This window comes from Strix uralensis, chromosome 1, assembly GCF_047716275.1.
Source record: "Strix uralensis isolate ZFMK-TIS-50842 chromosome 1, bStrUra1, whole genome shotgun sequence".
NCBI lineage: Eukaryota > Metazoa > Chordata > Aves > Strigiformes > Strigidae > Strix > Strix uralensis.
Window position 1 is genome coordinate 34,758,587 of NC_133972.1, and position 13,444 is coordinate 34,772,030.

A 13,444-nucleotide genomic window follows, 5' to 3' on the forward strand; every position below is an offset into this window, starting at 1 on the left:
TTTGCCATATAATAAGAAGCCAGCCTATTGCTATATACAGATTACTTTTCCAACAAACTTATTTCTTGAGGCTAAGTACTACTGTCCTAGGGTGGACATTCATAGGGTTACTTTTCTGTCATAGGACCAGGTCTCCTAAGGCTCTCACATGTCAGGGGACTGATGGGTGCCTTCAGGGGATAAGTCAGAGCAATTAAGTTTAGTTAGGAACCAGCCTCCCTAGGCTAACATGAGCTTTTGAGAATAACTCTCCCCCACAGCTTAGGTACCTCAAATTCATAGCTCAAAGCACAGAACCTTCAAATGAACGTTTGAAGCAAAAAATGGTGTGCAGACACAGATGGGAACACAGCTACACTGGACTTTGTAGGTCAATTCCTGTCCCATGCTGAGGGCTTGAAATTGCCACCAGCTAAATTAAAGCCCAATTTCATGGTGAGAGTGCTGGGTGCAGACCAAGTTGTATGTTACTACCTCATGGCCACTGCCTTTGAGGAAGGTAAGAACTGGGTCAGACCAGCAGTCCTTGTGACTCCAAATCTGCTCTCAGACAAGGGCCACCAGCAAACACCGTGAGAAGACCACAGGGGCAAGACAGGCATAGGGTGATGCCTCCCTCCTGGGATACCTGCCCAGCTCTTAGCCTCGCAGAGGCTTCACAGGGACAAAAACACAAGCCCAAAATTGGTCAAAACACAAGAAATAGTCACGTATCCACAAAAACACAACTCAGGGAGTGAGCTGCTCCCCCTGATCAGGGTATCCACGCGAAAGTGAGGGATGTTCTGAAGAACATAGGGCTTTGTTTTCACGTGTGTAATACCCTCACCTGACCCAGGGTTTTAAGCGAGCTCTGCCACCTATGGCTGCTGGCTGCCTTTTCCCTGCAGAAACCCTTTTAAGAATGCATTTCTTATACAGGAAATAAAATAGAATCAAGATTCCTGACACTTGGCTCAGAGGTGTGACTTCTGAAAAATCACAAGTGCTCCTTTTCTGAAGCACAAGGAGATACTGTTCTTTTAAAACTGTTTTAATTACCTGTGTAAATAACATGAAATAAAAAACTATGAGAGGTCTTAGAAACTGTAAATATGTGGCATTCTGAGAGCACAAACATATGAAAAAGGATGGACTTTGTAGTCCTCTTTATCATCACCATTATTGATTATTACTATGCATTGAAGCCTCAGGAGTTAGCGTAAACATAAGCACACTGAAAACTTCTAGAATAGGAAATACATCCAGAATTTCATCTACTACTGATTTTCAGAAACAAAAATACATTTTCACTGTTTGAAAATTACTGATTGAAAATGTTCTCTCTATCTCAAAGCAGACATTTTTCTGTTTTCAGGGGAAAATTAACTATAACACATTCAAAAAGGCCACCTATTGGTTCAAACAAGAATGTAATTTTTAACCTGAGTGCCATTCGGAAGACAGAATTTTCACCTTCAGTGTAAACAGCACAAAGTTTTTTCCATCTACTTCAATTGAATCACTGCTTGATATTTCTTAACCACTTCTACTCTGAAATTTGCATTTAGTATTTGCACATAAATTAAAACAGGCCTTCTGTATTAGTATAAGTTATAAAATATCTGCAGCAAAGGTATTTTTTGTTCAGAAGGTTTAACTGTAGGTTTTTTCTGTATTTGGCTTTCTACATCATGTTTTTGCTTTGCTTTCTGATTAACCATCAAAGAATAAAAATAGCATAAGAGTCTGGCAAAATACCCATCTCAGCTGATTGTTTTCTTACCTACAAGCAAAAAACAACCCCAACTAGTAAATACTAGTAGTAAATACTAGCTTTAAATTTATAAGCACCCAAAGTCATGGGCGTCACAAGAAAGTTCTACCACTCAGGCAGATTTTAAATGTACCCATGGGAAGGAATTGGAGAAAGTGCAAATATTTATAATTACAATATGCATTTAAACTTAAAAATGCTTTGTTTTGTTGTTTGAAATAATTCTAAGCTCAGGCATATGCCAGCACATTTAACATGGAAATTAGCTGTGCCTGATCAACATTTTAACAAGCGGAACATTTGAGCAAAACCTATAACTGCAGTAGTACCTGAGTGGTTTGCTGCTCCTGATCATTAAAAAAAGCAAAGATAGACTTGGTGAGACAATGGTTGAGTTGGGTCTGTGTACCACCATAAAAGATAAATTATTCCCTGCCTTTGGGGGAAATCTGAGCTAGTTGACATGTGCAAAGTTTTTTTTAATTTATCAGGAGACAATAAGACATTCTTTGAGGGAGCACAATCAAATTGTAATCTATTGGTCTAGGTTGTTTTTGTTTGTTTAAATCATGGAGATTACAGCTATGATCCGGATTATTAGCTGACAACTACGAGAGCGATGTAAAGGCTACCGCAGAGCTTGATCTAGCCCCTCAAGAAGACACGGTATCCCTTCTCCAAAGAGTTTGAAATTTGGTAAGGGCAGGACTCCAGCACCACGCACTCAACCCCATGGAGATTCCCAAATTTAGGACCGAATGCTCGAGTTTTGGTACCAGGATTCATATAACCATCCTGGCAGAATGATGGGAGACAAGGCCAATATGCACATGGGCAAGATTGACCAAAAGATCTGAGCCACATAGACCTTATTTGCTGCATTTTATTTTTAACATGCATTTGCCATTACAGTCTTTGCAAACAACTGGGGTTTTACTGTCAATTTCCCCTGTTTTTCATCTTTTCCCTTCTTCTGGTTATTATGCAGAAATGACCCACAGGAACAAAGAGTGGCTCTACATGATCATGGAGGGGAAATGTTCAACTACCAAAAAGCATAAAGAAACGATGAGGAAAGGAAAAATACTCCTCCATCTTTGCATGGCATTTGTCACAAGGGAAGATAAACACTTTGCAGGGAGAAATATGATGATGCTTCATGGAAACCTTTTAAAGTAATTTCTAACAACTGTATTCACTACCAGGGCAGTCATTAACAGGTTGCTGGGAGAGAAAATAAAACCTCCTAGACTGTTTCCATACAGTCTGCACGCAATGTTATTACTATTACATCAATGCCTAGAAATGATAATGGGATGAGGGCCCTCCCCAAGCAGGCACCATGAAAAACTGTACTGAGAGGTTGTCGTGAACCAGCAGACAAAGGGAGTTTTCTTACTCTTGTCTTTGTATGTGGGAAGTTGAGGCATATCATGTGCAGAGTCACCCTTGCCACAGCTGCATGGAAGCCTGTCCTCGTCCCTGGACCCGGTCCTTACCCACCCTGAGCATCCTTTTCCCCACTGGTGAGGGCGCCACGGTCCAGGCTGGAAGACAGGTACCTCCCAGTCCCCACTCCCCCAGGACCATGACCCAAACCCCTCTATCCCTAAATCCCTCCAGTCCTCCGCAGCCCAGAGCCCGCTCCTAGCACCGCTGACACCACAGCCCCAAGTACTCGGTGGATCCTGGGAGCCTCCATCTGAAGGTCTGGCTGAGAGGCAGCAAGCCCCATGCTGATGCCGCAGACCTGTGATTCGGGCACCTTCCCTTTCCACCATGCCAGGGCTGCCTTCGTGCAGTTTTCATTGTACGGGGCCAGGAAAGCCCCACTCGGTGCCTCTGCTCTCCAGGACATGTCCCTCCTCTCCCTCCCTTGCTCTGTTCCACACATGAATACATTTCTCTCTTTTTTTTTTCCTTTTGGTATTTATTTTTTTTTTCTCTTTCCCATTACCCCTCTAATGCAGAGCAGGGCTGCTGATTACAAAAGAGGCAGTTTGACTCCAGCAATAGGTCTTCTTCACTAATCCTCACTGTCATGGAAATTCCAGCTGCTACAAGAATAAGAGGCTCAATCCATATTTGCCAGCTCTAATATGAAATCTGTCAGGGCCCAAATTAATGAGTTCCAAATTCCTTACATCACGATAACAGGTTAAGACTGGTCAATTAATTACATAAATCCTTCCCGATTCATTGTGCATTTTCAGGCGAGATTGTGTCTTACATAACTGGGTGACACAAGGCCTTTTGGCTCTTGTTGTTCCGCAGAAAGGCCTCCATTTAAGTGCAGCCTGCCTGCCACGGAAGCTGGTAAATGTCACGCCTCGGCTTTGCGCTGGCCCCTAATTGCTTTTGTATTTTAAAAAAAATTAAAAATATGTATTTAAAAAAATAATATATATATATATAATATTTTTTAACACTGCGGAGCCCGGCGCTGCCGTGCCGTGGGGGCCGGTGCCGGGGGGGGGCGGCGGGGGCTTCCCTGCGGGGAGGCAGGTGCAGCCCCCCACTTCCCGGCTGAGCCCCACCCCCCAGCGCGGTGGGCGCCTCCTTGTTTTGCCTGGTCGCGGAGCCGCGGGGCTACGGGACAGGCTTTGGGGATGGGGGGAAAAACAAAAAACAAAACAAACGAGAAATCGGCGAAAAACACGTTGGAACGCCCGCGGAACGCCGCGGAGATGAACCGCGCGGGGGCGGCCGCCGCGCCCCGCCCCGCCCGGCTACGCGCTTCTCGCTGACCCACAGCGCCCCCTGGCGGCGCGGCGCGGGCGGCGGGCGGAGGGAAACCGGGGAAGGGCGGGGGCGGGTAGGGGGGCAACAACGGGTTACCGGGAGGGGGTGGGGGCACGGAGCCGGTCTCCGCACCGCCCCCACGAGGAGATGGGGAGGGAGCGCGGCGGGAGCGCGGGCGGCCGCGCTCCCCCCCGCCGTTGCCATGGGCTGCGGTTGCTACGAGTTACCGGATCACGGCCGGGCGGATTCGCTCCCTGACAGCCGCCCCCCCCGCGCACGGCTCGGGCGGCGGTGCGCGCGTACGCGCGCACCGCCGCCCGAGCCGTACGCCGGGGGGGGGTGGGGGGGGGTGGGGGTGCGGCGGCGGGAGCCCCTGCCGGGCCGGGCCGGGTGGAGCGGAGGGGAACGGCGACCCCAGGTAAGAGTCTCACCCCGCTCCGCGGCCGGCGGCAGGGCCAGGAGGGGACGGTGCGCGGGGAACCGGCTTTTTTTTTTTGTTCCCCCTCTTTTTTTTTTTTTTTTTAAGCCCTCCTCCGCGCTCGCCGCTTCCAGCGGCGGCGAAGCGCGGCAGCCCGCGGGAACGGCCACTGTCGGGCACCGGGCGCTCGCCAGCCCCTGCGTGACAGGGCACGCAGACACATACGGGTGGGCGAGGGGGGAGTCGCGAATGAACGAGGCCCCAGGAGCAAGTTTGATTTCTGTTTTAAAACGTCACTGGAATTATTTTTCTAAGGCGGTTTTATTCCAGAAGGCAGAGAAGGGATTTAACACACTACAGTGTATTTTTAACATCATTGTGTCTTTTCTAAAGCATTTTAGGCCTTTCCTGAAAAGAACCCGATATTTGGAATAACGATTTACATTTTTGCAGCCTTGTAAAAAGCCCGTGGGGCAAACTCTCTGGGCATTAGCACTGCGCCTACTCCTGTAATTACAGGGAGACTACACAGAAAGATACAAGTTTTATTCTTCTCACAGCTGAACACACTGACTTTACGTGTACCGGGTATTTTACAACAGAGCAAGTCACAAACACTGTGTAGTTACATAACTTAAATATTGCTCTGGAAAAAATTTCAATAGATCACGTCAAAAAAAAAAAAAAATGTGCAATGTTATACAGCAGAGCATTTAAGGCTATAAATTTCCTCAATGCTTATAAAACTACATTGCTATTTAAATTAAAATTTTCATTTCAAGTGACAATCTCATCTTTCTTAAAAGTGTATTTCAGTGCCACTGTAAGTAACAGGTTGCATAATACTAGTTTACAATATTCTGAAGTTACATGTTTTAGAAATTGATATCACATATGACTTTTTTCACTTCTTCACATTTTTGACGAAAACAATAACAACAAACCCAACCATAACAGTGTGTATAAATATATATATACATATTACAAAAATAGTTGAAGAGAGATTACACATGGTCATAAAGTGATTAGGATATTGATACTGAAATAAAGGAAACCTTACAGTCAGGTTTAAACACAAGATAGAAAGTAGCAACTTGTTTTATTTAATTACTTAAAAGCTTTTAAGAAATCATAAAAAGGAGAATATAAAGTTCTAAGCAAAAGATAAAGCGAAGCTTTTGAGTGCAGAATTATTGCAATTACATATAAATTAGCAATAAGTAATTGGATGATACTATAAACTGGATATTAGCCTGTTTAAAAAAACTAGCAGGAAGTATCATTATTCAAAGCTAAAAAATGAGAATCAAAATACAAGGGATCAACTGATCAAAATATATGACAGTGTTGAAAAATCACCAAATCATTAAAGTCACACAATACATGAAAAAAAAAAAAATTTTTTTACATTTAAATTTGTAACAGTTATATTTAATGTTCCAAATGACACAAAATGTCTTAAAGCATTTACATGCAGTTATGTACAGCTGATACAAAAAAAGACATACTAGAGCATACTTTTCCCTCCCCTTTAATTAAGAAAAATTTCAGTAATACTAGCTACACAAACAACATTCAAAAGATAAATATTTAAACAAATTTCTGTCAAAGCTGGGAAGAAAGTTCTGTTACAGTAGTCTTAGAGTTTCTGAACAGGGTGACGAAGAAAATAACAGAATACAATAGAACTATTAGAAAACAAGTATTTATTTCAGAAACACAATCATTTGGAAAACACTCACTGGCATACAGATAAGCTCTTAGAATTAAAAAATAAAAAATAAAAAATAGCCACAAAGGCTCTCCAAACCTTGTATTTCTGTAATTTTCACCAAATATTGAGGATGTGTTAGAAGGCCAGAATTGTGAAGTGCTTCAACAGTTTTAGCTCAATCTTTTAAAAAAAAAAAACCCACTACCCTGACACTGCATTAAATAAAAACATTAATATATTTCTCAGACATTATTCCAGTTCTTGTTTTTTTATTTTCCCCATCTTTTAAATAAATTTGCTAAACAACTTTTCTTGTAATGTGCCATCTTAAAAAAAAAAGTCAAGTAATCAAAATCTCTGCCTGGCAATAACAGCTATTTTTTTTAAGTTACTTTTAGTGATAACTTGTTGCTTTAATTAAATGTTATCACTTTTACATTAAAACAGCATTGCTGCTAACTCACAAGCTGAGAAGGTGAATAGATACATTTGTGCAATTCAGTAAGATCAAGCAAAAAGAAACATGGATATTTATCTTATAAAAGTGCTACCATCAACAAAATACAGTGGCTTAAAGTAGTTACCTAAGAGATGTTATCCTCAGGCTATTGAAACATGTTTCTAAAATTACACAGATTCCCAGCTGGATGCTTTAAAAAAGCATGCCCACACATGCCTATGCTACCCTTTATTAGCTGGCCATTTAATAATCTATTGTTTCTGCAATTCACAGGTTTGAAATGCTCCTTCTTTGAAAGTATCCACAGAATTATTTAAAAAAAAAAAAATTACATATATATCTCTCTCCATTTCTAGGCTGGTAACTACAGCACTGAAGTTAATGGGAGCTTTGCTAGGGTGATCAGACCCCCTAGCTCTTTTTAATAGCAGTTAAATGTCAAATATAAATACAACACCACAGTGAAACATATTCCTTTGACAGAATCTGGGACAAGACACTACACAGCTGCTGTTAACAATAAAGAGCAAAACTGACATTTAATCAAAATAAGTGTTGGTGGTTACAAAGTTGTGTTCAAGCTTGCCTTTTGTTTGTGAAAAAGTCAATATTCCAACGTGTTAACTACAGCCACAATGAAATCAGCAGCTCCTGTTACTCCCAAAGAGTGGGGAGGTCCACGTCCGTACAGCGTGTTATAGCTATGTGATTATCGTCATCTCGGAGAGGGAGATACTCTCCATTTAAACTGCTGAACTAAAACATCTCTCCCGGCATCTTCAAATATAAGTGCCTAAAGTTAAACATGCTGGGTGAAATCCTGGCCCTAGCGAGGTCAATGCAAAATTCAGCCATTGGTTTCGATGGACCTCATCCAGCATTTTCACTGGGAACAAGTATCTGTAATTCCCTGGGAAGTGAGAATCTCCAGCAAACCTAGAAATTATGTCATTTTTATTAATATTTCTAACTTCTAAGCAACCATGCCCAAGAATTTTGGCCTTCAGTTCTTATACATGATAAACCCAAGCTTTCCATAAACATTACAGAAAGACCAGAGGAAGATATATTTATATCTCAAATTGTCAGCAGCATATAGTTTGTACAAATGTTGTTTTGCTGATGTTGCTGAGCTACTTTAAAAAGTGAATACCTTGTGGGGTATGTAATTTCATCACCAATGTCAAATGACTTCTAAAGATGAAACTTCTCTGATGCTAATTACAAAAAGATGCTTTGAATATATTTGATATGATATACCAACTTTTAGGCTGAGGAATTAAGTTATCTTTATTTTTCAGATCCAAGACATGCACTCACTAAGGGAAATATTTGAACTGCCACGTATGTCAGCAGAGCATGACTTACCCAATACTGAGATTTTAAATAGTCACAAAAACCTAAAAGTAATAGGTAGCAAGTAGACCTGAAGCAATGTACATAATAAATCAACCAAGAAATAGTATCAAGGTCTGTTTTGAAAATTTTGTGAGGACATGTGGTTGTATCGACAACGTGTCTTTTAGGTACGTGTTACCAGCCAGCTGTGTTTACGTGGTACACGTAAAGAGAGCAGAAACTGCTTTGTACTGTCCTTAAGATAGCAACACAGGAATGATTTTTCATGATTCTTCAGAAGCTGGGCTTGCTTTACATCCACATGAAATGCTGTCATCACTAGGTCCGAGCCCGGAGGATGAACTGCAGAAGAGGGGAGAGGGGGGAAAAAAAAAAAAATAAAAGGAGGAAATTGGTTTTCACAACACACTCAAAGCCTGAGTAACAGAGGAGAACTTTAATTATCTCCAGTCACAAAGAGAGACAGGAAATTTGGACTTTTAATTAGCCATTTGGAGTGCAGTTGGATATTTTTTTAGCAAGATAATTTAAACGCGAATAATTCAAGTCTGACTAAATGAAATTCACATAATCAGAATGCAGATAATTGAATTTCTACTGCATTCATTAATTCAGTGTGGAGGTGTGTGTGAAGACTTCTATGATGAGCTGTCACAGCTCAATAAAATCTCAGTCAATTAATTTTTTCATTATCTTAGTATTACATCAACAAAAAAAGTGAAGCATGTGCATGTGTATGTATGTATATATAATCTCAGAAAGTAAGGAAATACAGAAATCACCTCTCTGAATCAGAGTCCGCATCATTTTTATCTTTTTTTCTCTCTTCATCTTCTATAGGAAAACGTCTGTTTAAAGAGGCGAACTTATGAATTGCATCAGCAACAGAGTATTTGGTCTGTCCAGATACACAAGCCTCCATATCTTCTGGGCTTAGCTGAGTCTGTAAGAAGAGGTGAAGCCTACTGTCTGAAAGCAATAACGCATCTTGTAGGATTCTGAAAAAAGAAGAAAAGTCAAATGTTTTTATACAGATGCACATACATACGTATATTCTAAAGTATTTTACCAGAACAAATTCTAAATGATGTCCTGCTTTTGAATTTTCAGATGAACCCTAAATCAGTAACAGAAGGTAATGAACATATTAAAATGATTAGGTGTGTGTTACTTTCTTATTACATTATTTGGAATTTTAGGTGAGTAAAAACATGAAGCTAATAGTTAGGCACATCTGCTATTAGAATAACTTCAAGGACATTTCTTCCATTTAACCATCTGTTATTACCACATGGATCAATTAATGATTTTTAGGCAGTTGGAGGCATATACTTTTATGAAAATTTGGTCTCCATTTGAGAACTTTTTTTTTTTTAATAGATAAGCTTTTCTAAAAATTACAAGTTGCCAATTTCTTTGGTGGGGGAAAGAAGTGTGTAGAGAGACAGAGGACTTCATACACATGCAGTGTCAGGACTTTGAAATACCTGTTAACAACAGAGCCAACACTAGGCAAAATCATTTACGCTTTTACAAATACGTGTGTGTTTAAGCTAGAATGAAAATGCTAAAACTGAACACTGACTTAAATTTACTTGTAAACAGTTTTTCAGAAGTCTAGTTTAATCTTTGGTTTATATGTATTTTAAATTAAGTCTTCAATAAATTTAGCACGGAGTACTTACTTACATCAAGTGAGAGTAAACAAAATACAACACATTCCAGTAACACAGAAAGTTGTAGAGATACTTTTACAAGGACTGAGAATTGAGGATCATCATCACTATTTTGGAAAAAAAAAAAAAATGCAACTTTGCTGCAACATTTCTCTAAAGAAGGAATCTTTAATAAACAAATCCTAGAACGATTAACAAGAGATTTTTATATGTAAATGTAATTTTACTCATTTAATAAAGTCATCAGAGCCTATGACCATGCCAAACAGTGCTCCATAGAAAATTATTAAAATATCTTTAAACAAATCGCAACTGTTAAAGAGTCAATATTTACCTATTTCTACCCATTTAGGTTACAAAAAAAGTCATTGCTATGCAATAGGAAACAAGAGATGACATCAATGTAAGAACTAGTAAGAGCAGAAAGAAATATTGCATTCTATAGGTACTCTGACTAAAATGAAAAATATAACTGATTAGTTCCTTTTCTCAAATAAGATTAATGGTGTGTTTGGACTGTAGGGTTTTAAAATACAAACACATTATGAAATCTGTTCTCTAAAGTGGCCAACATTACAATAACATTTAGCAAATACACTAAAGGATTTCTAGCTTCATCTAAGCCTATAAAAAAAAAAAAAAAATCTGTCAAATCAAAATAAGTAATAAGATACCTAACTGAAAATGCAGGGTATTTGTGTACATGCACATTTCATTTGCCTAGGTAAACACACACGCAGACTCAACCAAAAACTCAGACTTTGACACCTTCCAATGAGGAAATGTCTGCAATGACCCTAATGATTTACCAGGTGCGTTTGAAATTCAGTCTCAGAAGGACCAGATTTCACTGAAATTCAAAATAAGCAGACTTTCATACCTAGAGAAAGCCTTTCTAATCCGATCTAAATTCTCACAATTTTACTTAAAAACAAACATAGCAAATAAACATCTGTAAAATCAATGCACGCAGTGTATAAAAATACAGAAAAACTTCTTTGTAGTCTAAAAGCAGCTAGCAAATGCTGTGTAAAAAATTAATCAAAACACAGAATCTACATGTCTACACACCTTGACAGCAACAGCTTCGTAAATATAGTTTGAAAAACCATCATTCAGCGGCCACTAAAAGAGGATTCCAACCTTGAGTCTTGATAAACATACATTCCAAACAAAGACAAACATTGCAACAAAAAGTAAAAGAAAAGGTATCATTCCACACAATGAATCCACATTTATAGTTTATGCAATTGGGGGAGTAAATTGTCTGCTTCCTCTTTTCTTCCTCTTAAAAAAACAAAAAACAAAAACCAGCATGCTGAAGTTCACTTTATAGTAACTAGAGTGACTGTTTTTCCCAGGCTTACGAGCACAATGAGGGGATGCACATTTCTGCAATTCTAACATTTGCGTGTCTAATACCAAGTAACCCAGCAAAAAGCCAAGACATTAAATTCTGTGGATGGCATTTAGTTTCACGGATTTTCCTCTTGCCGTACCTTCAAAAGTTTCCTGCCAACCAGCGAAAACACAAATAACTAACTGTTCATGAGATTACACTACACTTACAGCTCTGTTGCTGTTTGAAATGTATTTTATTTTCTTTATAAAATAATGGGTAATCTTTAAAATTGATTTTAGATGGTTTGAGGCATTACACCAGAGAAGTAATGAGCACTAATGTCAATGATATTGGACACAAATTCATTTTAGCTTTATTTCATGTCCAGTACAATTCTGCTAAGCCTTGAACTGCTAAAGCACTGTTATTAACTCGCCAGTAACCTAACACATGGAACAGCAAACAAAAGTGATAAGAGTACAGACTGATCAGGACCTCAAGGCTACTGTCCTTTTTCTGCAGCTATAATTCAATTTCCAATTTTACTTTACATTGGACTCATTATTTCACAGTAATTTTCTTTTCTGCTTCATAGTGCCATCTGGAGGTGAAAGGAGTGAAGAGAAACCAAGGCAAAGAAATGAAAAGATGTTCGTAAAGCTAATCACACACGCATATATGTATATGTGTGTGTATATATATGTGTGTGTGTGTGTGCATGTGTTTACAATGGGGGAAAGGACCAAACACTCAATGCATTTTGCAAACCATTTAAAACCATCCTGAAAGCAAATATATGAACACCTCTCACCCAGCCATACCCTTGAAGCATTTCTTCCTTCTTTTAATTAAAAAATAACTTTTGTTTCCCCCCCCATCTGAACCAACAGGTTAGATTGCTTTTTAATTGCATCCTTCAAGCAATCAAAATGAAAAATAAATTGTGCTATCCATAAGCATTATTCTTTCCTGTTCAAAATACTCCTTCTTCAAGGAAATAACCATACATTTGTCACCAGATGTTACTAGTAGTATTAAGTGCTGGTATATCAGTTGCTCTCCAGGGCTTTTGCTGTCCTGGGGACTCACTGTATGAAGGGTCATACATCTAAAAAAATAGGTTTGGCTCCAAGGACTTTACAAAAAATCAAAATTACAAAACATCACCTATCAAATTAAAAAGGCAAGAGGAAAGGCGGAGTGTCATAATATTAATACTTGGATGTCTTAGCAGAGGCTGAACGCGTGCGCAGTTTGAACACAACCAGTAGCACTCCCGGTGCTTCTCCAACAGTTTTATTACAGCCAGTGTCAGTGCAAAGCTGCAGCTACAGCGATGTAAATCAGCTCTTGATGCCGTCACACTAATGGAAGAGTCATGGCTCACGGTGATAATTCCTATAAACTGACTGGGCATATTTAAGAGAACAACAGACTTTCTGTGCACGCCTGGAATAAGAACGAAAGGCTAAATTCTACAAGTCTTGATCCCATCAGTAGTCATTACTTGTCAGAGATCTCACTCCTCTCGGCCAGATTGCTCACATACATAATGACTACTCATGTGATTAAGGGGGCTGCAGGATAAGGCTCTACATTTGAATTAGAGATAATAAAATCATTTTTTATTCACGGCCATGTGAATCTTTGTTTGTAAGATTTCAGTAAATACTCATGATCTCTGGATCTTTAAAAAAGCAGGGCCAAAAAACATAATTTCACAAACAGAAGAAATAATGTCTTTTTTGAGGAAATGCTGGATACTATATAAGGAGTATTTCTCCTTCCCCATGTTACGGCAAGAACATTTACAAAAGACAAAACATATGTTTTGTCTTATCTGGACAAGGTCCAAAATCTGGTTTTCTTCAACATGATTTTATTAGGTATATTATACACTGTTCTGCTGGAGGAGAACAACATATGGCTGAACAGTACAACTTAATCCTAACTAAAGATTTCCTGTATCTACTGTAA

The 13,444-nt window shown here is 39.4% G+C and overlaps 1 protein-coding gene and 1 long non-coding RNA gene across 4 annotated transcripts in view; one reads left to right on the forward strand and one right to left on the reverse strand.

Moving 5' to 3' along the window:
* The first annotated feature begins 4,858 nt into the window (after positions 1–4,858).
* On the forward strand, positions 4,859–9,605 carry LOC141940788 (uncharacterized). Its single transcript, XR_012628118.1, has 2 exons — positions 4,859–4,916; positions 9,290–9,605. It is a non-coding gene; the product is annotated as an uncharacterized LOC141940788 (long non-coding RNA).
* The window catches only part of SNX10 (sorting nexin 10), a 35,959-nt gene continuing 29,120 nt past the window's right edge, over positions 6,606–13,444 (reverse strand). For all 3 annotated transcript variants that reach the window (XM_074862271.1, XM_074862282.1, XM_074862291.1), the window contains 2 exons: positions 9,232–9,447; positions 6,606–8,791 (listed from right to left, as the gene is read on the reverse strand). In XM_074862271.1, the coding sequence (XP_074718372.1) occupies positions 8,713–8,791; positions 9,232–9,447 (295 nt within the window). In that variant the 3' untranslated portion in view covers positions 6,606–8,712. The remainder of the gene's footprint in view (positions 8,792–9,231; positions 9,448–13,444) is intronic.